Below are 25,108 nucleotides of genomic sequence, written 5' to 3'. Positions count from 1 at the left end.
GAAAGAGATACATAGCAAAGATCGAAACTCGATCGAATGCGTCACGTTTGCCATGTCGATCCGGCGTTCCGAAAACACGATGTAACACGGTCGAACACTCGAAAATATCGTCTCCAGGCAGTAGCGATGATTAATGATCGGTGATAACCGCGCTGGTTAATACCGCGTCCCTATTATCGTAGAAGTGTTTATAGCATCGGTAAACGTGAATCGAACGCGGCAGTATGTAAATCGCGCATATAACATGGCGTACAGGGGGAGCTACACTGGGGAGTGTTCGCGCACGTGTGTAACGTCGAATATTCGGGAAAGGAGGTGGGGGGACTGTTACGAGCGGTACAAACGATGTTTAGTCGCCGAGCAATATACTAATGGTATGTACATAGAAATATAGAGAAACGAATACACACCGAGTATATTTACAATGAATTAACGGGGGCGTTAATGCAAAATCCCCGGGACTACTCGCCATTAGTTTAAACAGATTTCCAGCGCGCCGCGACCTCGCATCTACATAACCGGGACACAGAGGGCGCGGCAAAATTAAACACTCCTCGTCGAAAACTGAACCACATTATCTCGAGCTGGCGGCCCACTCGAATCCTCTTCGACGAATTTTCTGGCGAACCGATCTCACGATTTGATAATTAATAAGGTCAGAATGGGTAGTAATTATGTTAGATATCAATGTAATTTTTGTGTACATATTAGTGCAAATATTATAGTATAAATATTCGTTGTTGTAAAAATTGATGAGGGTAAACTTAGAATGATTATAGGATTGAGTTATGAAGTTGAAGATTATTAAAAACAGAAATATATGAGAGATGTTTGCATATTATCCTCCTTAGTTCAGTATTTAAATATCTTAATTGTTGACAAGTTATTGGTCGAGAAATTGACATCCTTTGGTAACATCTATATGAGGTGTTTCTCTTATACTGAATACTCAAATTATTATTTCAGTTCTTGATAAAAATATCAAAAAGTCCAGAAAGCAAATTTATGTGTTATCTAATAATAACAACAATTCCTTCAAAATTACCTTCAAGATCACTACAAAATCATAGACAATCTGTTGAATGTTGACAAGTAAATGGAGTTCACATCGTGATTCTAAATAATTAAATATCAAATCAATTTGGATAACTTGGACAAACTTCTGAATAATACCGATTATATAAAAACACCAAAAACGGTAAAATTTCTGTTCTGAGTTACTAAAAAATTTATATCTATCTATAGCAAGCATATTAATCAACTTTTAGAAATTCACGTTCACGTTCAGTCATAAAATAATCCCCAAGGAACTCTAGACACTATTCCATCTTAATCGGAGATCTATTTTCACGACATTCTCAGGCGATCCGTTTTCTCACGGCGTTTCCTCGTTCGTGGATGACGAATTAAATAGTAATCAGTTTTAATAAATTCATTCAACCCCCACCCCCGTACAGCCCCTGTTCGTCGAACACGACTGCTCGACTTCCTGCTCTGGCTCGCCGGAGATTTTATCTTTCTCAAACTTTCATAACTAGCGGCTGCATTGGTAATGTATCTTCGAGGATTCAATAAAGCACGAAGGGCTGCGGAAATAATGAGGAACGCTGCCGACGCGTGCACTTCGTCAGCCGTTCCCTAATTAATTCCGAGTAATCGCGTAGGAGTTTAATCCGATGCGTCAGCGATCGGCATGCGCGAACACAGCGTAAGGGTTGTTCACCGTGCAATATTGCGATACTGAATGTTCCTTTGTGGCTCACGTGCACTCGTGTTCATAAGTCATCAGACTTGGTACGCTAAGGGTACGGATAAACGAGACTTCAACGAAATTTCGCGAGCGCTACGGTTAGTTTCCCTATCTATAGTCGTAGTTTCCATACAGGTGCTCGAATACCTTACTGATACAGTACCCGATTGGCTATTCTTTTATAAATTTAATCTGTAAATAGAGGTAACCCAAATCTCGGACGCGATATTAGAAGAGGTATTGAGTCGAAAATTCCAATCGTATTGAAATATATCGAAACATTACATGCAACACGGTACTTACCCGAATACTTTTCTGTCTGCATCTGTTCGCCTGGCACGGCGAAATTTCCCGTGGCATTCGGTGGACAGCCATTTCGATTTTGCTGCGTACGCAGAGTGTGAGTTGCGTGCAGAGATGGGCCACGAGGTGGCACTTCCGGTGGCGCTGGCTCCGGCGGTGAATCCCTACCAGTGTCTGTAAAAGATGGAGGAAAAATGTGAGTCATGGCGTTTCATCGTGTTAAAGTATCGTACATTTTATTCGTGCGTTTGCGTTTAAATCATGCATTCCTCCTAAATTGTACACTGTGTCCAATCTTAGAATCATTTTCGATTGTAACTTAAGTATTGCGATGATACAGGAAGATAAATTTACACGTAAACATTTTCGTAATTATCTTAAGCGATTGTTGTTTATTTAAATTCCAGTCGAAATCACGTTCATAATGAAATAATAAATTAATAATAGATTATTAACGAATACTGTTAAATTAAATCACTACATATCACTAAAATTGCTATTAACGTGAAGATTTAATATGGAAATTTGTATGAGTCTAATTTCACACTTGAATTGCCTTGATTTTGTAAACGTCGAGCCATGTTTTTCAATTTTAGTGAAAAATAAACAGCAGCTACATTTCCTTTAGCGTCTCGTCCATCGATAGTTGAAATATACGAGGCTAGTTCAGATTAATTTCGCTTGGTGGTATTATCAGTCGCTGAGGTACTACTAGCGCCATTTCGTCAATTACTCGTAAACGCAGCCATTAGAATGATTGTATTCGCCATTTTCCAGGTAAAGATACATGAATTACTTGGACTCAAATAATTAGAGGCACGTAACGCTATTAACCTTTAAATTACACATAGTTTATACTAAATGATGCGGAAGATTACATCGACCAACGAGGTCGGAAATAGCAGTGCGATAAGATTGGAAGGAGACCGCCCATGGAACGCATACCATGCTAGAATTGCTTGTCAATGGGGGCACCGATGCACGAACCACCATAGGAGAGACACGTCTTCATCCACGCGTGACGCACAACGTTTATTTCACGGATGAATTATTGCATATATCGGCACAATTATATGAAAGTCCATTCTCTCTCATTTGACCCCTTATCCATGTTCACGTGGTACCACGATTACCGCCCAGTGGAAACGCGAGCAATTAAACAGTATCAATGACTAGCCCTTTCCTAATTACATTTTACGCATGCGGGTACTGGATGTATTTTACACGGGGCCATAATCCGATCGGTATACCAAGGAAAATTGGGAGAAAAGTGGTAAACAACGAAGCTTTAACGGTAACCACGATGGCAAAAAATTTGGATGATTTTAAATGTTTCGACAACATTCCAGGATACTTACATAAACAAACAGATCGAAAACAAATAAACAAGCCGAACATGTACACGAACAAACGAAAAAGTGCAAACGAAGTAAAAACATAAGCAAACATACTGAAAAATGGCAAACAAATAACCTGAAACTCTGAGCAAAATATGCATATAAGTAAACAAACAGAAAATGTAAAATGTAACCATGCATTCAAATATTTCCACCAGCCTTTCTCTTTTGCATTTGTTAAACCCTTGTTTTGCATCAGCAGTGTAATTTTTCTGCTAACTTGTTAATTTCTAATTAACTCGGTACCAATAGTTTTATATCCGAATTTAAAGATATGAAAATTCGTTTCGATCTAATTTCTAATGAAACTTTTTCTTGTGAAATAGACATTTATAACTTCTAACGAATGAAGTGTTGTATTGAAGTGAATTTCTGTATCATGGAATCGTTCACAGCAAACATGGGATAAAATAATAAAATGTACAACACCCAAAGCATACTTTCTTTATAATTATTACTGCTCGAATTTAGAAACTGTAAAAATTTAACAGCATTAAAGGAAACGTATGAGTTCTTCAGTATCTTGGATATGTACGACGTACTAGAATAATAAATTGCACTCTAGGAAGCAGTCGTAAGTTCTTTCAGTCACTGCAGTACTATTTTCGAATCCCCTTAACATGATGAAAACACATACACAATTATAATTCATATAAAAACCAGAAATTTCGAACTACTGTGTAAAACTAAATCGATTGGCAAGAAATCAGAATTTATATAGCGTGAAACACTTTTCCCGTACATTAATTATCATTAAAAATAATTAGAAACTGTTTTTACTAAGCAGACAGCGCCAACTCGATATGTTTACAGAAACAAACTAACCTCAAAACTGCGACAGATATAAGCAGCTAGAGACAACACTGTACCTTATTCAGAAAGATACACACATGCAACGAGTCTGTATTATTCGAAAGTACGTTACCCAAGACATAGAGTTCACGCAATTCTATTTCGGATGAATCGTAGAAAAAGTTGGATACATATTTCGCTATGAAACCTAACCTATACGTTAATAACCTATCAAATCAATTTCGATGAAAGCTTGTCTGTTTTACCGTCATTGTCGTGAAAACGGAAGAAAGAGATCGAGACGTTCAATTCCGTTTTAAATGTAAACGCTTATTACGGTGTTTAAAGCAGCGACGGTAATTCTAAAAATTTTTCATTTCCGGCCAGGGTGCGCAGTTCCGGCCCTTAGGGCTCCGCGTTGCGGGCATTCCGTAGTCGAGTTGCTTATAAAGTTATTCAAACTTGTAAGGAACTCTTCTCGACGAATAATTAAAGTTACCTAAATGCAAAGGGCACAAAAGAAGGGCTGCCAGGCATGCTGCGAGCAACACGACCGTTCAGGCACGTATTCATGAAACCGCACGCCCCGGGTCGGGTCGCGTACACGTACCAGAAAAATAAACACTTCGTCGTAACCGTTTTTGTCGAGACTGTGAACGGTACCGAATTAAATTTCGAAAAAAGTCGATGGCCGCTGTTTATCTTCCCAATGAATATGCGGACACACTTTGTAGCAGTTAGGTCGATAACGTAATTCAATGAAGGTTAGAGATTGATCAAATCAAATGATAGACGACTGTTGGATATTACTCTGTTATAGACGTGAATCTTTTTCTTTCATGAAATTCAACAATTTTGAAAAATGCAAAGAAACTTTGAGATACTTGTATCAAAAATATAACGATTCATAAAACGTTTTGCGTTTGGTTTGAGAATCTTCGAAGGAAGAGGCATAATGAGATAGAAATAAAATAGTCACTCAAAGCTATTACTCAACATGCCATATCTTAATAATCCTACTAATTCAAACATATTTATAATATAAACATCATTTTAAATTACAGACTATCCCAATTATCTTTAAACTATTCTTCCGCAATTTATTCTTCGTAACTCGAATATTTAAAACGAATAATCATATTTCTTGTTAAAAATATAATCTTCAGAAACTCTACACAATAAAAAGCTTGCAATGCGCGCAGGCAGAAAGCTACGAGCTTTGTTATTCGTTATATCGAATTAACAAGTTTCAGGAAAATTAATCGTACTTATCTCGTGCAAATTGCAATTTGTAAACAGATCCGTGTATCTTGTAAGAACACGCGAGGATAATAGGAACTGCCGGCAATAAGGGACGATGACGCGGCAAATCGATAGCGCGTTAAGCATATATATAATTGGTGCAATGTATAACCATTACGGGTTGTTAATGTTACAGGGCGCATTATTGTAAATCAAGGTTAACTGCAATACGGTGGTTTATTACGCTTTCGCGAAGCTGTGTAACTTGGTTTGCGGCAACTCCGACGCTGGATAATGGAATTTCGCTCTTCGGCCATCTGGATTAAAATCTATTAACTTAGCGATCGCAACTTGCTTCAGTTTCCACTGCAATTGTACATGCATATGCACATAGACGCTTACGAAACTCATCTAAAAATGAAACCCGATATTAATTAATTTTACCGAATGTATAATCATCGTTAAGAATTCTTGTCGGCCTTTCCAGTAGATTCCTAGATGGCTCAACAGCACCACCCATCGCGTTAGTTCTAACTAATTTACGCTTCAACGATTATCGAGAAATGTATCGAAATCCTCCGCTATTTTAAACTAACAGGTTAAGAAAGATGTAAGGAATTGCAAAATTAAAGTAAGTAAGTGATGCGATTAGGAGCATTCAATGATGGGACCAATTCCTGTAGTAGGTATATGCACTCGTAAAATGTAACAAAGAATTTCAAACACTACTTCGAATCCGTAGTGTGATCTGTAATTTGGAAATAAAGAATTCGAACTAAAGGAAAATAACATCTATACTGTAAATATTGAATGAAATTGTTGGAAAAAGAACATTTTATTCTTTAATATAGTAAAAAAAAGAAACACGAAGTTTTTAAATATACTTAATACTCCGCAAGCAAAATGGGTTTAAAAGTCTACGTACAAATCTGACATGACGTGCATGTACATGTATATATGTATATGTACGAATAAAAAATTTCGAATGAGACACCTTCTGGTCTTAAAAGCTTTTATATATTTACTGCACTGTTCGAGGATTTCTAGGATTCTGAAACCATGTTCTACGAAGCTTCTTCTCAACTCCCAAACCGTGTTATAGAAGTACCGTGTTAAACAAGGGTTACATGTTCATACACACATATATATGGCAGGAAATAAAATAAAATTAAATTTAGAAAACTATATTAAAATAAAATTCGTGTCTAAAAAAGGGATATATCGTTCATATAGGTGTTCTACTCGTAAAACGCTCGTTTCTAATGATTTTTCAGAAAAGACCCTGCATAAATATCTATGGTGCAAAATTTATAATAACATTAAAAAGTGATAAATGATATATCCCCGAAAAATTTGATTAAAAATCTGGTTATTAGTATGTTTTACGGATTGTGGTGGTATGAACATTTGGACATGCATGGGATGACCACTGGGCAGTTCCATCTTTTGTCGGTAATTAAATAGTTATACTTTAAATAAATAAAATAAATAAAATTGTTTCAATTAGTTTTTGACTGAAAGAAAACGTTTTCTGATGCAAATAGCTCTTTTAATAAAATGTGTGTGTGTAGATAATTGTGTGCACTGTTATTATAAATTACCAGAAGAAAGAAATTTGCAATAAAAATTAATAATTATTGATTATATATCAGTCGAAACCGTTTGCAAATTTCGGTTAGCAGAATTTCAGTTTGACCTGGACCAAGGTTACAGGCTGGGTTATAAAAGGACCCCCATGACACAGCAGTAGTAAGTTGTCCTTCGTCCGTTGCGAAGCGAACATTAATTATTCCGGGTCAAATATTCCGTTAACATAATTTCTAAACCTTGTTTAACAATTCTGATTATTAATATCATTTAATTTATTAACTTATTTTATTAATTTATTTTTACTTATTAATTTATTTCCATTTATTAATTTAATTTCACTTATTAATTTATTCTTACTTATTAATTTATTTTCATCTATTAATTTATTTTTATTTCTTAATTTCTTTCACTTATTAATTCATTTTTGTTCATTAATTTATTTTTACTAATAATTTAAAGATAATATATTGCAAACAAAAATTAAAAAATTAAATTAATAAATAAAAATAAATTAATAAATGAAAATAAATTTAAAGGTGTTATAAGTGTTGATAATTTTTACAAGAATTAATTTATTACTCTAACAAAATCTAATGATTTACATTCTCGTTCGTTCGGTTTCTCATATATATTTTTACTCGACATCGTCCGAAGTAAGTTAGTCCACATATCCGCGACTTCGCGAGTGTGTGTGTGTGTGAGTGTGGAAGAAATATCAATAAACGAAGAGGAGCCACAGTCAACGCGAACATCGCCAAGCTGAAGAACAAGAACAACTCATCACGCTGGTGGCAGATCGTGGCCAATTTCCAATATCGAGCTATTCCACTAGGGTAAAGCGATCAACGTATGGTGAGTCGCATGTTTTTCTATTCCTTTGGTCGCTTACCATGTCGTAGGACGAATGGTCAAAGCAATGTACTATGCGTTGCAAGCAAGAAGTCCCCTGCTTTAGCACAGGGGAAAGGGTGATATTCCACTCGCCCCAACTGATACATTCGCACGTAGTCCCAACCCTTATATGACGTTACCGAAACCATTATTTTGTCACACGGTGGTGTATGGTCAGGCTAATAGTGGGGGTTGGTAGGAATTCGGTCCAACATTTTGTAACGCACAGCACTTTATTATATTGCTAGAGAGCATAGTAACCACAAGTACGAATGTGCCAATGTACATTGTTTTCTGTATTTTATTTCAAATGAAACATACGTATGTTTCATACATGTATGCAAGCGGTTGCAGGATCACCGTTGCTTAATTTGAATCGTATTTTATTTTGCAGTATATTTTACAATATATAGTAAATATCTCTCTCTAATTCAGTTTAAAATTTGTTTTGTAATTAATTTGAAATTTATTTTGTTCGATGTCTTGTACCATAGTGTATATCATATTTTAGTAATGTTTTTAGGCACGGGTCTCAAATGCGTAGCCACCTCCGCATGGCGAGACCTGGTAATTGGCATTGTTTGACAAAGATGAACTTTTCGAGATTTGCTTCCATAAATTCTATCAAAGTATCTAAAGATTTTCCAACATAATTCATCTTTGACAAACGATGCCAAGCTAAGAGCTACGCTCAACTGTTTAGTGGTCGCCGTGCCATAGGTATCAGACTACTTAGGAAGACAGAAACTATAGCCAATTGAATGTTTTCGAGTCACCGAATTACTCAGATATAGATATAGGTTATGCTTCGTAAGAGGTACCTCTTAACAAATAATTTTGTCGTCTTTAATTTGCAAATATCGTGTACATGTAGTACAGTAATTATATAAAAAGGAATCTCGAAAAGAACATGTTCTGTCTCTAAAAGACACGTGTCCATTTTCAGGAACACAGTTACCATAGGATCTGTCATTTGCAGCAAAGTTGACAATTACTTTATATCAGACACGAGAAGGTTGATTTAAAATTCAAATCGCGTCAATTGTCTCCACATTAACATCATTTCCTCTGCAAGCGTATCATTGGCAAGTTGTTCAGTGTTTCCCCACGCTACCGCGTTAATGGCGCTGCAGTCGATTCCAGCGAGGTTACGGTGGGCAGACCGTGGACAGCTAATTTGCATGTTTGTTCGCAAAAATAATAAACTGTACACATACGCATGTGAAAACGTTGATCGTGAAACATGGCTCGAACAATTTGGAATCCAATTTGAAATACGAAAGTGTATTTGTGTAAGGTGTGCTTTCTTAAGGCGTAATATGGCGGACTACAGACAACGGTGCAACAGTGACACATACACAATATTACGTACCTGTGAAGTAAATAGGCCTGGACAGGGCTGCGCGTGTGAAGGAATGTGCAGAAGAGAAAAGTGCGTTAGTGCGGCAAGGTTAGGCTGTGCGCGCGCGCGCACGCGCGAATTGGAACGTGCTGTTACGTGATACAACTCTGTGAGCGAACAAAAGTCGAGTGACGCGTGAACGGCCGCGTGGATGAGAGAAAAAGAAGGGTAGGGAAAAAATAAACGAATGATGCTGAATGACGCGGTACCGTCACGTTGAACGATAACGAAGATGTAACGAGATCGCGCGCGGCCTGGATTACGAAGAATCGTACGCCGGTAATTAGACCGTTCAAGCTCGCTTTCCGCGTTGACAGTGCTGAAAACTTTGCTCATTAACGCGAGCCTCGTTTTACTTTTTTCCTGCCAGCTTTTGGCTTTTATTTTTAGCCGAAACTCTGAGCCACGACGATTGAAATCGAATCACGTATAACACGTTTGGCGCTGCGACGTAGGCGATGACGAATCGTCATGCGAGTGATTGGTATGAAACTAGCTGAATAAACACTGATACTCATGAAATACGAGTTCTTCTCGATAAAAAGGAATGTACGTATGTATATACGATTAATACCCTTGGCAAGTGTCGTTGAGATGTTGCTCTGATTTCCTTTAGCCGATTTATGAAGATAACATTATCTACGAAATGATAGTCTTCTTGTTTGATAATTCGTATGGACAGCTTCATATTCATAAACGCTAAGAATTTTAAAAAATTGCTATTCTTTTTGTAAGTAACATAATCTCAATTCTGAATAAAGAACTAGCGAAAATAAAAGACCACTAAATTCGTTAAAATGGCGGATTTCAAAATTATTGCAAACATGTAATTATTTTCAGAGAAATTAATGTTATCAATTATTGAAACAGATGTATAGTTATGCATACCTATTTAGTTCATCACACAATCTTCATTACTATTATTATTATAATGTGCTAAATTTTAGCTTAGTAAATATAGATATTATAAAGTTTCCGACACCCCAATTAACGGAAGTTTCATAGCAACAAATTCAGAAAAATAATTTTCTAAAATTTATCAGTACTAGTGTTGTCGGACCCAGGAAGCATCGAGGCTAGCTCCGCGACACTTGAGGTAATACGTAATGTAACACGTGTGTACATGCGCATGGACACAAGGATTAGCCTGTTGACTACGATTACGTTAGAATTAACCAGGAGCTTCGGTAAACGGTGTGAATTACAAACGAAGACCGTTTCCCTTCGGTGCACGGGGAGCAGCAGTCGATATTTTCCGTAATAAGCGGTGATAATTGCTTAATTAAAGCAAACCGTGAAACGTGCAATGCGTTCCTGTCAGTGCCAGCCGCGTCCATCCCGTATCTTGGACGACTTTACCGTCCAAGCGTACATTCGTTGCAGTTATTGAACAATCCACCGGCATTGTTCGAGTGTTGGAAACACCTGTAACGCTCGATTACAAAGTCAATAGCCTCCGATGACGAGAAATATGTCCGTTGCGACATCTCGTGACTCACCGATGAGTTATTTCCGAGCGTTCATTGGTCGCGATACGAAAGAACTACGAATACGATTTCTTTTCTCCTCGATATCCTATCTATAATTGTATACACACTGACGAAACATATATCCTTCACACATATTTTTCATACATGTAAATATTTGAAATATTTCGCGGCCATTTTAAAAATACATTAAATTTTCTCTTTATTAGAGGTTAGTTTTACGAAAGTTCATCGACAGGGGAAGAATTATAATAATTCGTTGATATGTATATACGAATAACAGTTTTCACGGATATTAAAGTAATTTCGTCGTACATAACCTCATTTTCTTCCACAAAAACACGGTATCCTATTCCGTTTTGAATATACTTATCTCATAAACCTTCCACTAAGTTATGATATCAACGTTGCGCATTACATAATTAGGATTCCACTGTTTTTAGATAATTTGTTGTTTGTAAAATCCACCATCGTAGGCTAGGTTAGCGATGTGTGCAGTACCGGTTATTGATAATAGTATCGGCGGATTGGCACGGTTGTCAACAACGGTGTCCGATCGTAGATTATAATCGTTTGTCAGTCAATCTTTTATTTCGTTTCTACGCAAATCGTTTTATATGGTACACGGCATAATGCTAGCTGGAGGCAACGCGTCGCCCGCATCGAGTTAAAATCGATTGTTGCCACGATGACGGTCCGCGCGACGTCATTGACTGCGGCTCAAATCGCATTGTGATCTGTGATGGATTACCGTTTATATCGAAGCGTACATCAAATCGAAATCAATTTTCTTTCGCGATCGCCAGAATTATCTTCGTTCAATGCATCCAGTGAACCGTTGATGCCACGTGAATACGGAAAATCGCGCAACTTTAGGAGCATTGTGGTTTCTGATGGATCCCAAATATCGTTTCGCTACGACGAAAATTAATAACACTTGGTCCAACGCTGCTTAATATGTAACAATTTCAATATTCCAGCCAAATACTATTTTTTATCATCCCTTTTGTACAAGATGTGACCAATGTATAATGCTATCATACAAAATAGAAAAAAAGAGATATCATTTAACCTCTAAAATTCAGGAATGTTCAATCTCTTAGTTTTTCTAGGCCACATTGGAAGAAAACAAGTTGACTTGTGCGAAAAAGGAAGAAGGAACGTAAAATGTATAGTTAACATATGGAGGTAATTTAAATTTCATTAATTTATGATTTATTTTGTTATAAAGTTAGCAATATGGAATTAGTTTAACATCTGTTTCATACATCTCTATTTAACATTTTACGTATAAAATTAAGCTACATTGATACTTGCTTGGAGTTATTTAAACCTAAACAGTAATTAAATATTATTGTCCTAACTTGAAATCAATTTTCTTTTTAAATCAACAAAATTGGAGGAACACATTGTGTTCCTCACAATGGCGTTTAAATTTAAATTCATTCCACGTCAAACTCAATATCGTACACCTCAATAGCAATTAAAAATTTTTATTTAAATTTGAAGTCAACGAAATATATCAATAGTCGTCACAGTGGCATCTGAGCTTAAATCCAGTTCACGTCAAATTCAATATCGTACATCGTGTATCCCCGCACTTTCAGCGACGCTACACTCTGCATCCAATTTCCAATTAATGCAATTTCTCTAATCCCTTACTTCTATCGGGAACTGCTCAAGTTGACGAGGTTAAAATTGCCGAAACTCGTTTCGTCCCGAACAGAGGGACTTCATCGTTCAGTGAACGCTTATTTATTCGCACGTTTAATTCTACAGGAGCACCGATAGGACACCGACAAAGTGGAAGTTTAGTCAATCGCCACTAACCAATCGCGGATCGCGCTGGCCATCGCGGACAAAGGGGCGAACCAGGTTATCCCTCGACTGTGGATAGAGTTAGTCAGACGCCGGCAAGGGTGCACAAGGTGGCCGACAGTGACTTGATGCGGTTAGCGATTCGCGCTGCTAACTCGATTTGATGCTCTAATGCCTTCGTCACGTCCGACGTTCCCGCGTATTCATGTAAATACGAATTATTTCCTGGCAGGCGCTGCGGTCGCGACGTTCGTTGACCATTGCAGTTCCGTTCGAGGATTCGTTCCTCTTGCTTCGCGCAAATTTATTTGTGGCTCACAGTTGGAATTACGATGATAGTGTTCGAAATATAATTATATTACACTGGAACATTTTTAACTATGGTAGAATAATATTCGTTGTTATGTAGGTTATTAACGGGGAAGAAGTTAGGTTGTTACGGTGGAGAAACGTTCATGATTTTTTGAAGTATTAAATACATGATTGTTTAATTTAGTTTTTGCGTATAATATAGATTGCAATTTTTCGAAAGATAAATTTATTTTATTCGAGTAATCTATTAGGGATATTTCAAATAGGAGTTGGTTAAATCTTGTTCTGTTTTTAGGAATATTGTGCAAAAATAAAGTTGCTTCTGTATTATTTTATGACAAGTTGCTCCTATAATACGCAAAACTATATTGAAGAATTATATCGAAGAAACTGGCAATTTTGCACAAAATAGGCGAGGAAAAGTAAACCGGGTTAATTAGAGGAGTCAAACTTCCAAATGTAGTTTAAATCAAAAGTAAATTTGTAAAAACCGAGTTGGAGATTTTGCTTGCTTCACTATGAAAAACTGGGTTATACACTTGGTTTACAGCGAAAAATGTGCAGCTCGAATCGAAGCACCGTGTTTCGGATAATTCGAAAGAATCCAGAAGAAATAAAATATTGAAATGAAGAATTTTTCTATCACCGAGTATTCCTGCACGATTCCAAAACTTTTTTTGAAACACGTCACCAAATAATTTTGAGCGGATTTATAACACAAAAGGCTGTCTTTAGTGGACGAATAAAAAAAAGGTTCTAAATAATTGATCAAGATCAGGTTCAATTTCAAAGACATTATTCACTTTTAATTCCACATGGAACTTACAACTTTAGAGGACCTAACTTAACCTCAGCACCTAACCTCAAAAAGCTAGAACAGAAAACACGAGGATCCTCATGAGTCGTCCGAAATATGTTAAAATCTAAAATCCAAGCACACTTCCAGCTCTATTGATCTTCCCCAAGGATCACCCCTTATCACCTTTGCACCCATGTTCGAGAACTATCACGACAGTAAGAATCTGGTTTCTCGATGGTAGCATTTGATATGGTTTAGCCTGTTAAAGTTTCCATAGACGAGGAACAGGGGGATCCTCTATTTGGTTTTGTCGAAACGTATAACGATTAAGCTCGATATTAGGTTACCACGTGCCCGTAGATTTTCAGGCTGGAACGAAGCGGAAGAAGTGCAACGGTAACGATAATGGCGAACACGGACTATTGGCATAGTTTTCAAGTGGTGCTTAAAATTATTCCTATTTCGAGAAGCCTGGCCGCAATCCAGGCTGTCTCCTATCTTCCAGATAAGGTCCATCGTTTAAATAACAAAATAAAAATGATAGGAAGAAAAAGGGAGAATGAAAGGAAGATAAAAAATGGAAAAAAATAGAAGAAAAATATTTTATTCCACGATCGATCGATACCACTGCGTATGACACCCTTTACTTCTCTGTTCGTTTTTCGTTTTCCCTGTAATTTATACGTTTTTCCAACGACCGTATTTCACATTAAACTGCCGGGCCAATGGATCAGATGTGCCGGACTCGTTCAAAGATGCGGCCATTGGCCGCATTATTTGCAATTTAAATAATCCGACAGATCGGTAATTAATCGTCCGGTTCGACAACATTTTTCCCGCACGAATAAGCTAATATCGGCCGGTCTGGGATTTACATTGGTACGCGAGCCGAATGGACACACGATGGGCACAGCTAAATTTTCTAGGACAATCGTGCCAATCGATATCATATTTGTTGGCTCGCGGCTTCGTTTCAGGAAATTAAATTCTGCAATCCGGGCCCACCGTTGGGGCACACGTGTTCTTTGATTCACCGCCTTAATTGCCCGCCGTCTTTTTATTTCCACGGTAATTGGAACGGTAATAGGGAATTTTTGCGCAGAACGACCGCGAATCTCGACGAGCGGGATGTTTTTGAAACGTACACATGTGCGAATGGTTTCAGGTATAAAATTTTGATGGAAAATTGAAAGTAGCGATTGCGACATGGAGCTATAATAGAATTCAAATTGTTCGTTTTCCTTTTTCCAGGGAAATAATCATCAAAAAATTCCCAGAATGATTCAAGCTTTGTAATACATTTAGTTGTTTGTTAATGTTCTTTATTGATTAAATAACACATTGCACGTGATAAAATACTATGAAGTACTCGTCAGTAAAGTTTCACTAATCTTACTGTACAATATTGCTTCGATACCTGATTTTTAATTAACTTTTAATTAAAATGTTATTACAATTTTCAATTAAAAATGTTAATATATTGCAATGTTAGAGAAAAGTCCTTTGAATATGCTTTAACTTCGAATCCACTTCCAATTGCTCAATTCTAATCTCAATTACCGAATATGAAAAAGGCTAACCTCGAAAACGTTCTTGCATGCACTAAAATTTTGATTCAAAAATATAAGTATATTTTGACAGCAGAACAATTGCTATTGGAGATTATTTTACGTAGTGTGAGCGTCATCTTGCTACTCGTAATTCGAGTTTGAATCTTCGGCGCTATATTGCCTGTCGGAATGTCCCTGCGGTCTAATGGAGGCATCTCGTGGCATCTATTAGCAAATGGTTCCCAACGGTCAGCGCTTGCCCGCGTTAACCCCGTACTCGCCACCGTCAGAAAGACGATTGATATTACATTAGATCAGCGCAGTCTAATATAGGCCAGCCGAAAACCGCGTTACTGAATTTCCTGGTCATCGGGGACTCGGCACAATTACGTACCTCCGTTGACGTAAACTTCCTGGATGTGCATTAAATGCGAGTACATAGTCACCGAACCCTTCCTTCTTCACGCGAGTTGAAACAACGAAACTTCCTATGCAACAAATCTATAGCGAATATCCATGAACTTCATTTTGATCGCGAGTACCTTGTTAACCTCTTTTCCAAATCACCAAACCATTTCGTAGTGTTTCTTTTTCTACCTTCTACCTCTATACCCTATCATACACATGACTACATGTATACCGGAAGGAAAATCTCGAAAATAGTTTTAAGGACATTTAGATTATGGTGATTTGCGTGAATGCATCGCGAACAGAACATTTTATTGAAAATCATAGCTGATTGTTATTTCTGTAACACACAGTAAATTGCAAACAGCTAACGGAAGTAATGCCGTCAATGGCATCTAGCGGCGCCATTTGAAACGCTAGATATCCGTCTGTTATGTACTAAGAGGTTAGAGTGAAACGTTTCATTACGGTTACCTGTTGTGCCTGAAATGCCAAACACGGCCACCAATAGGTAACATCAAACAGACCTTTCGACTACCCCGCAAGTACCCAAGCATCGAGCCCAAACACCCTTCCTTGGCCTTCGCGTCTTTCTTCCCCCAGACGTAAAATTGATTCCACAATTTCTCATTTCACGGTCCGAAAATAAATCTAAGCAATTCTCTAGCAGGACATGGGGTCTGTGGTCTAACCGGAGGCGGCACACGCACCAGCAGATACCCACATCCGGCCCATCGTCGCTCACGTGTCACTGATACGTCAGCGTTGAGAAGTTTGATCCAGCGATCCGCTTTAACGGGCATCCCGCGCGCCCGGAGGGCGAACACTCTGCCGAGTATCTGTCTTCGCAACGTCGCGCCACCTATGTACCTAAGCTCATGTACGCGACCTCAGGAACGAACGTTACATAGGCGTCCAGGGTGGTAGGGTCGGGTCTTAATCCGCGCCGCTAATTCCAGCGGAATCTACGCGTAATGCGATCACACTTCGGCAAGCAGAGGCAATGGCTGGCGGAGCAGCAAATTCCCGGACGAAACGATCCGTAGTGGCGTGCTCGATCTTTGCCCGCTTCTTCCCACGCCCCTGGTCCCGCTCCTCACGCCGTCGTTGTTTCGCGATATCGGCAGACGACTAATTGGTAGCCGGGGCTCCAGCGTCAACGAAACACCCGGCCAAACGAGATCCGGCGAAATTTCGTTTAAAAGTTTGGCAAGCAGCCTCACCACGACGCCGAGAACTCGCCGTCGGAGGCGGGAACTCGAGAAACCGCAAAGCTACTTTCTCATCTCCGTGGTAACGCTAAAACTGCGTTACGCGGCGCACCGAGGAAGCTGCTGAACGTCGTTCGCGACCAGGCCAGGCCTAAATACCCACGGCATTCCAAAACAATATAGCCGCTCAGCTAACTTCTACGCTGACCTACGTTCTAACTAGCCCGGCCTCGCTACTCGCAACTGCTAACTCGGTTACCCTCGAGGCGCTACACCCGTTGCTCTTCATCCCTGTTATCTCTCTCTCTCTTTCTCTCCATCCAAAGGGAAGGGAGCTTTTTCGAGATCCTTGGTCGCGTTCGAAGAGTCTCTTCCTCAGCGACACTCAGCGCTGTTACGCCAACTTCGTAACCGGCTACATCGACGAGAGTCGACGCCACTGGATCAGACAACAATGAACTTAACTCTCAAAATCGAGAGTCCCTTGGTTATTTAATGAGCCGACGCATAAGGCAGTTTGTCGATTACGACGCTGTTAGCCGGCGAAACGGTGGCGCTGCCATCTCAAACGTTTGCTTTTGCCTCAAGATCTCCCCCGCTCTCACCTACGGCCGTTTCGCGGAGCGTCGCAATTACCGTGCCCGGAACCATGCAAACCAGAAATTCGAGTGTAATTATCGTTGTGTTAAAGATCGACTCGGAATCCGATCCTCGTGGGAAATTGACGGATGACTTCTCGAGCTTTCTTGGTCCTAACCTCACCACGAAGACTTTTCTCGTCTCATCCGTTTGAAATAACCATTGATTCGTATGCTACTGAATTTTTGAACAAGAGGCTATACATTATGCTGAAATTCGTTAGGTCGGAAGTTTGAATTCGCTTGCCCTTTTTAGTTCCCACAAATGACGCCGTTCATTACGACCACAAACCCTTTTTCTCGTCTCATCCGTTTGAAATAACCATTGATTCGTATGCTACTGAATTTTTGAACAAGAGACTACATTATGCTGAAATTCGTTAGGTCGGAAGTTTGAATTCGCTTGCCCTTTTTAGTTCCCACAGATGACGCCGTTCATTGCGACCACAAACCTTTGGAAGGTTATTTTCAAACGTTAAATGTTCATTCGCATTCGTTATGCAAGGAAGAACTGAGCAATATACACAGGCAGGAAAATGTACAGTTATTAAGAATTTTCTAATCATACGTCAATTGTACAACAACTTTTATTTACAGTAAGTTTGAATTGTGAAGCCATGTATGTACAAGTTCATTTGCTATCACGAAAAGTGTCAATAACAATCACATTGTATCCAAAATGGACTCCAATTAGATTATCATTATCTTCACCGTTAGTGTATCAGTTTTAGGAATCACTGTCATTCGTATGACAGTGATTCTATCCGACATGGAAGAGCGCACCGAGTTCGTATCGAAGCGGGACAATAGCTCGATAAAAATCGCTGATCCTTCCGGTCGCGCGTCGAACAGGGTGACTATTAATATTAAGCTTTTAACGAGGAACACGTTTACACGAAACCCGATTTAACTCCGGCCAGGGGCTCGATACCAACCGGTAATCCTGTTAGTCTGGTAATCGTATTTGAGGCACGGATCGTTAACTTATCGCTCCGCGGGAGATTTTACGTTGCGATTTCCGGGACCGGTTGCGCTCGCGGCAATCAATGAATTTATCTGCGCGCAACTATCCCGTGTTTCAAAATGTGCGCGGATTTTCTAACCTTATTACTCTCCATACCCAAGGATTTCCTAACCTCGTCGTTACGGATCCATTAGCTCCTTCATCCACCGTTTACGTACAATTTCTCGCGTCCATATTCTCTATAACTATAACTAACTGTCCGTTTATTAACCTACGAGCAGTTCTAACCTAACTTTCCTCGACACTCGATCGCTAGCATTTTCTAACCTCCATATATTTTTTTTGATACGATTGTGGGACTTATAAGGTCTCGACACTCGTGACTTACAATTTCGTAGGATTTCTAGTCTCGTTTTACTCGACATAGTCGTTCAAGTTTCCTAACCTCACTCTAGATACGCGTACACTTTCGACCACGCGCGATGTTAACGGATTCGACGGCAGATGGAGCGACTGCATGCAATGGAGGAAATAATACAACGAACGGTGTGCATGATGCAATGACAGGCAATGAAGATGGCGCGAGAAACGAAGGAATATAGCAATGGATGTGTCGACTTACCATTGGTGAGATGCATACGAGAATGCTCGTCCGGGAAGACGGTTTCGGAACGATCGCTGGCCGTGGAGCTGCTACTCAAAGCACTAGTGTGACCTCGTCGCGTTCGTCGCCCTAAGGTCCCACCACCAGTACTCGTCTTTTTCGATGGCGCCGCATAAACCGTTTCACCTGCGGTGTATCAGAATCGTTGGAATATCTTTGGATACATTAGAATATCTTTCGGAAGTCTCTCGGCAGTCAAAGCGAGTGGAATTTAAAGATGGTACAAGCTTTTCGAGGGATGTATAAATTTTCAGCGATCGGACCATTTATTCAGGTAGTCTTTCACGGGATGATAAATAAAACTCGATTTCGTCTTCTCTTTTCTGACATAACAATAGGTCAATTTTTAACATTAAACCCACCATGACTGGCCAACGAGGAAATAAAATCACTGCTCTGCACTCGAGTGGTGATATCAGATATATACAATAAGCGAACTAAAAGTAACTGCACGTGAAATATTGAAACGAAATGCACGCAATTCTTTAATCATAGTTTAGCACAAATTTGAACTGGTATACAACGAGCTTAAAGCTCAGAATTGTTATACTTTGTAGCAAAAAGACCAACTGAATTCAAAGTCAGAAGCTCGTAATTCAAATACACGTGTACGGATTCACGGTGTCTTTCTAAAAGTATTTTTGAATAGACTCGACCGCTAGTTTTGCTATGCTCGCTACATCAATCCTGCCGATCCAGCAGAAGGTTAATATTTACAAGAGCCAGGACGATGTATCGAGAATGTTATTCCGAACCACGTAGCGAGCGTTTCTCTTGCATTAATCAAGTCGGCCAGGTTGACTCGCAACATAACAACGGGACTCGTCTCGTGGCATTTGTAAGTATCATCTTCCCTGCGAGCGCGAGCGCGCACGAGCGAACGTAACACGCTCGCGGCTCTAATTAACTCCGCACCGTTGCCGTTGCGGGATCTCTCCGATGATATGCTCCCGTTGTAATGATGCCGGCGGGAGTTGGTGTTCTCTAGGGGAAACGGAGACGCCTGTCGATGATTCGGCGTCAAGGTTGGAGGCGGCGTTGGGAACGGCGTTGTCGGGTTATCGGTGGTCGCAGCGCCCTCTGTGTCGGAACCTGTGCGATACGATCGGTCACCAACACCTGTGAACATAAATTTTCCGCCATTTTAGTATTCCAGATATACGTAGATTAAAAGTGATCAAGAATTATCGAATTAATTCACAGTCTAGTAAGTATATGTGTATATAATATAGTAATATATGCATACTATATTGTGAAAACATAAATGTAACAGTGCTGTCCTGGTTTCAAAGGCTGCAAAATCGTTTTCATTTAATCGAAATTAATTTAACATATGAATGCCAATACTGTAAATGGTATTATAACAGTGAATAAACTGTTTATATAGAATTTTGGTTTATCAAAGTACATATATTATAGTGTACCATCATCCTCGAAAACAGCTTGGGACCTCTAAATAAGGATACAATATCATAATGGTCGGGACATATTTCAGGGAGATCATTAATTTTCTTCGCGCCAAAACAAGTAATCAAGCCCCCTTCCCTTCAATTTCCTTTCCTACCATCAATCCATTAACTCATCGACAAAGGGTCGCCTGTATCCTCAGTGGACCACGTCGAGCCTGTCCCAACGCGTCTGCTCTTAAACGGCGGCCTCATTGTCATTGGCTTGTCCATCGAATCGAACGAGTGTCCGACGCGTCGCTCACTATGCAAATATGATTGTTCAAGATCGTGCCGGGATGTAAACGTGGCCGTCGAACGACGGATCAGTGACTCCTGATTTCATCGCATTTCGGAACACCTACCTCGTCCTGTGGGCTCTGGTCATCGACACAGCTTGACGCACGTCCCGGCGTGTAGGAGGGCGTACGTTCCAGAGCCGTCTCGAGAATGGCGTGCTCTCGCGATATGGCCATCATTTCATTTTACTACCGCGTTACTCGCCGAGCTTCGACTCACCTCTGTCCTTGTCAGACATTCTTTTGTAGTGTCCACAGGCAGCTTGCACAGGCACTTCGACGCGCATCGTTGCCCTGGCTCGCATTCGCTTAAGTCGTCCGTTGTGAAAATAAGTTCTTCGTGTCGCCGTGGCGCTATTGTCGCGCGCGTGTTCTGTACCCGTTATGCATACTCCAGGTATCATGGTAACATAATGGATATATAAAGATATGCGAAAAATAACTGGTCGGTTTGCTTAACAATTTTTCATTTGTCATGGATGGGTTGGATATATTTTTGCTACTTATTCTTTCTAAACACATAGTATCTCTGATGTGGAGTTGACTAGTAAAAGAGAGAGAGAGAGAAAGAGAGAGAGAGAGAGAGAGAGAGAGAGAGACGTAGTAAGGTGCAATAATGATTGATTATGTTTGCTGTATTTGCAGGAAGGTGCAGTCAACGTTGTTAATAAAATGTTATCCTTGGAAAATGTTCCAAATTGCTTAAGGACATTTGCATACCCTATATTACACTTTGTGACGTCGAATGGCAATGCCACAATCAATTAAGTAAAATACCTTAATACCTCCTCAAAGCTCCATTTCCTTAAACCTCAAATCCTATTTACATAATTCATTGGCAACGCCATCTATCGATTACAAGCGTCAACTACATAGGCGTACCAAAACATCAGGAACGAGAAGATTTATTCTACCAATAGCGAATACAAGAACAATGTTACCTACTACGAATACGAATCAAACGATAGGATTAAAACAAAATGCAAGTAAGTTTTGAATATTGAGCACCGAAATGGGAGAGATTAGCTCGATTTTAATAGCTGACGAACTAACGTTTATTAGGCTATCCATTTAGAAATATGAAAATTGTAAGAAAAATAAATCATACGTCACTCTCAATTGCAGTTGCTACGAATCATTCCAATTTCACTCGAAACGTTACTGGTGACTCGCACGACACGCGTCACATACCGTCGTATCCTGTTTACGCGCAGGCATCCTGTACGCTACCGATTGGCTGTGACAATCGGCGCACATCACAGCAGCAACGGTTCATCACGTCGGAATATTCTTGTCGACGATGCTTGACGGTCCGTGACGCGAAAATGACAGTATGCGTGGCTCGATTCAACGCCAATTCAACGACACCTTGGTGTCGAACGAATTCGTACCTTTCAGCAGGCACGATTCTGTTTTAATCCCAACCACATTGCAGATTGATCTTGACCTTATTCATCGATATCGAGTTACACAGACCTTTCAATCCTCATTTGTCATCGTGATTCTATTGGATACTATGTGTATTCGATTTTTCTGCGACTAGTGTACGGTGTGGCCACTAGATGGCGCAGGTGAGTTCTCGCATCATACGCCGAGACTAGCCGTTCTTGATTAGGTTAGTCTGTATTATTTTAGAGCTATTTTAAAATGATAAGGTACCAATTTACAAAATGACAAAGAGAAATTTGTAGGCAGTATATTAATAATTCATACTTAGATTACTGAAATCTTCTTTACCAGAGAATATTAAAAGTTGCGTAATGTGATTTATAACTCTACCACAATTCAAATGACGGAAAATATCACCGCGAGTAACAGTATAAATTATAATAATTTGATTAATGAGGCACTTGTGAATGAAGTAAAAGGTTTCATAGGAAGTCGGGAATCAGAACTGCGGCGCGTAATAAAGTATTCCGGATATCTCAGGTTGGCTAATCCGAGCTGTAAAGTAGAAACCGTTCGAAAAACAGGATGGTTGTGTAAAAAGTTACGGTGGATCGGGGGAATGCGAGGATAAGAATAGCGGCTCGTTGGCTGGATTAGGAGGGTGTTTAGAGCACAGTGTTTCGATAGCCACGCTCCTCTTTGTCAGTGAGTAAAGAGGTGCGAGACTACGTGGTGGAGTACTTAAAAAGATCACCTGGGGTTCTTCTTATCTCTGTTCGCTATTTAGCCACTCCATGACGCAACAGAAGCAATTCGAAATTACGGCAGAATTGTGAACTATAATAGACATGACGTTTTAAAGCATTTCCCTGACATAGTGAGAGCTTAATGTCCACAAATTTTAATGATAGGAGTATACTGCAACCTGCTTTCTAAGTAATATGTTCTAATATTTTGGTGGAAATTCTTTCACGATCTAAATATAAAATAAAAAGGAATAAATAATAGTTAAGAATTACATACAACAAATAAACAAATTCTCGTACATTGGTTAGCTGAAACTAGTCTACTCGAATTCGGTATAGACAAACTTTCCGTACCATCGATTATTAATAAGCAAGAATAAAGGAGCTTCTAATCACTCATAGATATAAATGAACTATAATATCATTGTACGAAAGTCTAAGAAAAAGATAGACATGTTTAAGATTGCCTTTACATATGCTGTAGCCATGACTATGGACAACGTAGTTAGGCATTCGGCACACTAGCGCCACCGCGCAATAACTCCTGCCGCCAGCCAACTTACGAACAATTCTCAGTTCGCCTTTCTTCTCGACTAATGCTCGGTCATCGCTTGTTGACTCAACCGAAAAGCGACACTGATATTCGTCTTGTTAATTGGCGAATAATTGCCTGTTGGAAGAGCGCGCGACCTAATATACTATTAAACTTCCTTCCACCGCGAAGGACAAAAGGGTAGCAAGATAGCAGGAAAAGGTGGGCGACGCAAAAGGGCGGGAGGGTGGAGTTTAGTATGGAAGAGATGAGGGGATTGAATCTTGTCGGTAATTAATGAGGAAAGTTTTACAAATAGCCGAAGGCATCGTCACTAAACGCCTTAGCGAGACCGTGAATTCCATCCGCAAGCAAAATATCCCGCGAAAGTTAGTTTTTAATTGATAATTATCTTTCCCGGTATAAACGGTAATCAGCATTCCATTCCGTTTCCCTGTCCACCTAATTGCTCCTTATTCCTGCCGTTGAATGGTCGGTGGGCGAAAGGGAAACTCAGAGAACGTGAATTTGGAGAACTATAAATAATAGCTAAAAGGCTTTGCAGGTATACGCCTGGTCTATTCAAGGGGTAGTTTCAAACGCTGTAACTTTGCGAAAAAAAATCACAGGTGCCTAATTTTTCTTTTAAATTGAAGGAGAAAGTGCAATCATCTGGCAGCTATAAATAGCATGTTTGGAAAAAATTTGTCCGAGTCTGTGCCTTTCGTCAAACTTGAAAAATTAAAATACGACAAACATACCTTCACGTTTAAAAAGTTATAACGATGATCGTATATTGTACCTACAATCATGGCCTATTATCTTGAAGCAGATCCTTCAAGATTCATGCTGAAATACAAATTTCCTGGCTACGATGATTTTCCACAATGTCATCTTCAGTCAAATTTGGCCAATTTCTGTCAAATGTGTATAGAAAAATTAAGAATTTAATTATGAACACGATTCGGGAAAGCGAAATTATTCCACGACCTTCCGAGTTGACAGGCGCCACATAGAGATTCTGATAGTGGTACGAGGTAAAGCAACAAACCCCAAACTTCGGGGCCTCGTGGAAACCAAAATCCCGCCTCCACCAATTCACCGTCACCTTGCCTATTTACCATCCATTGGTTACACTTAATTCCCCTCATTCGCCGACAATTCCGCGAAACCTCAATCCCCACTCTACTCCACCTCCACCTCATCCCTACTCTCAGCCACCAGCAGCGCTCACCGTGCTTCGCCCCAACGCGACAACGTAACGGGTTCGTTCTCGCGACATCAAAGATCAGAAGCGGAGCATGGAACCCGGCGAAGAAGGCGGAGTGGTCGCGATATAAAGAGAGATACGGGCAAGATGGGCTGCCCGATAGTCGAGACGTCTGAGAGAGCGAGTAGCCGAGGGCCGGGGCAGCGGCGCTGATATTGCTCGCATTAAACTTTCATATTCAATCTTGCCACCCACCGTTGGGCTCTTTC

At 39.7% G+C, this 25,108-nt stretch overlaps 1 protein-coding gene across 1 annotated transcript in view; it reads right to left on the bottom strand.

Annotated features, from left to right (window-relative positions):
* Nucleotides 1–25,108, bottom strand: part of LOC108555080 (uncharacterized) — an 80,381-nt gene that overhangs the window by 6,013 nt on the left and 49,260 nt on the right. The window contains exons 4-7 of the mRNA XM_017910592.1: nucleotides 20,134–20,337; nucleotides 19,177–19,344; nucleotides 9,338–9,364; nucleotides 2,054–2,227 (exon numbers count right to left, since the gene is read on the bottom strand). Coding sequence (XP_017766081.1) covers nucleotides 2,054–2,227; nucleotides 9,338–9,364; nucleotides 19,177–19,344; nucleotides 20,134–20,337 — 573 coding nt within the window. The remainder of the gene's footprint in view (nucleotides 1–2,053; nucleotides 2,228–9,337; nucleotides 9,365–19,176; nucleotides 19,345–20,133; nucleotides 20,338–25,108) is intronic.

Source organism: Eufriesea mexicana, unplaced genomic scaffold, assembly GCF_001483705.2.
Source record: "Eufriesea mexicana isolate 0111107269 unplaced genomic scaffold, ASM148370v2 scaffold76, whole genome shotgun sequence".
Classification (NCBI taxonomy): domain Eukaryota; kingdom Metazoa; phylum Arthropoda; class Insecta; order Hymenoptera; family Apidae; genus Eufriesea; species Eufriesea mexicana.
Note: the sequence above shows the minus strand (reverse complement) of the source record. Positions and strands in the feature narration are given on the sequence as shown.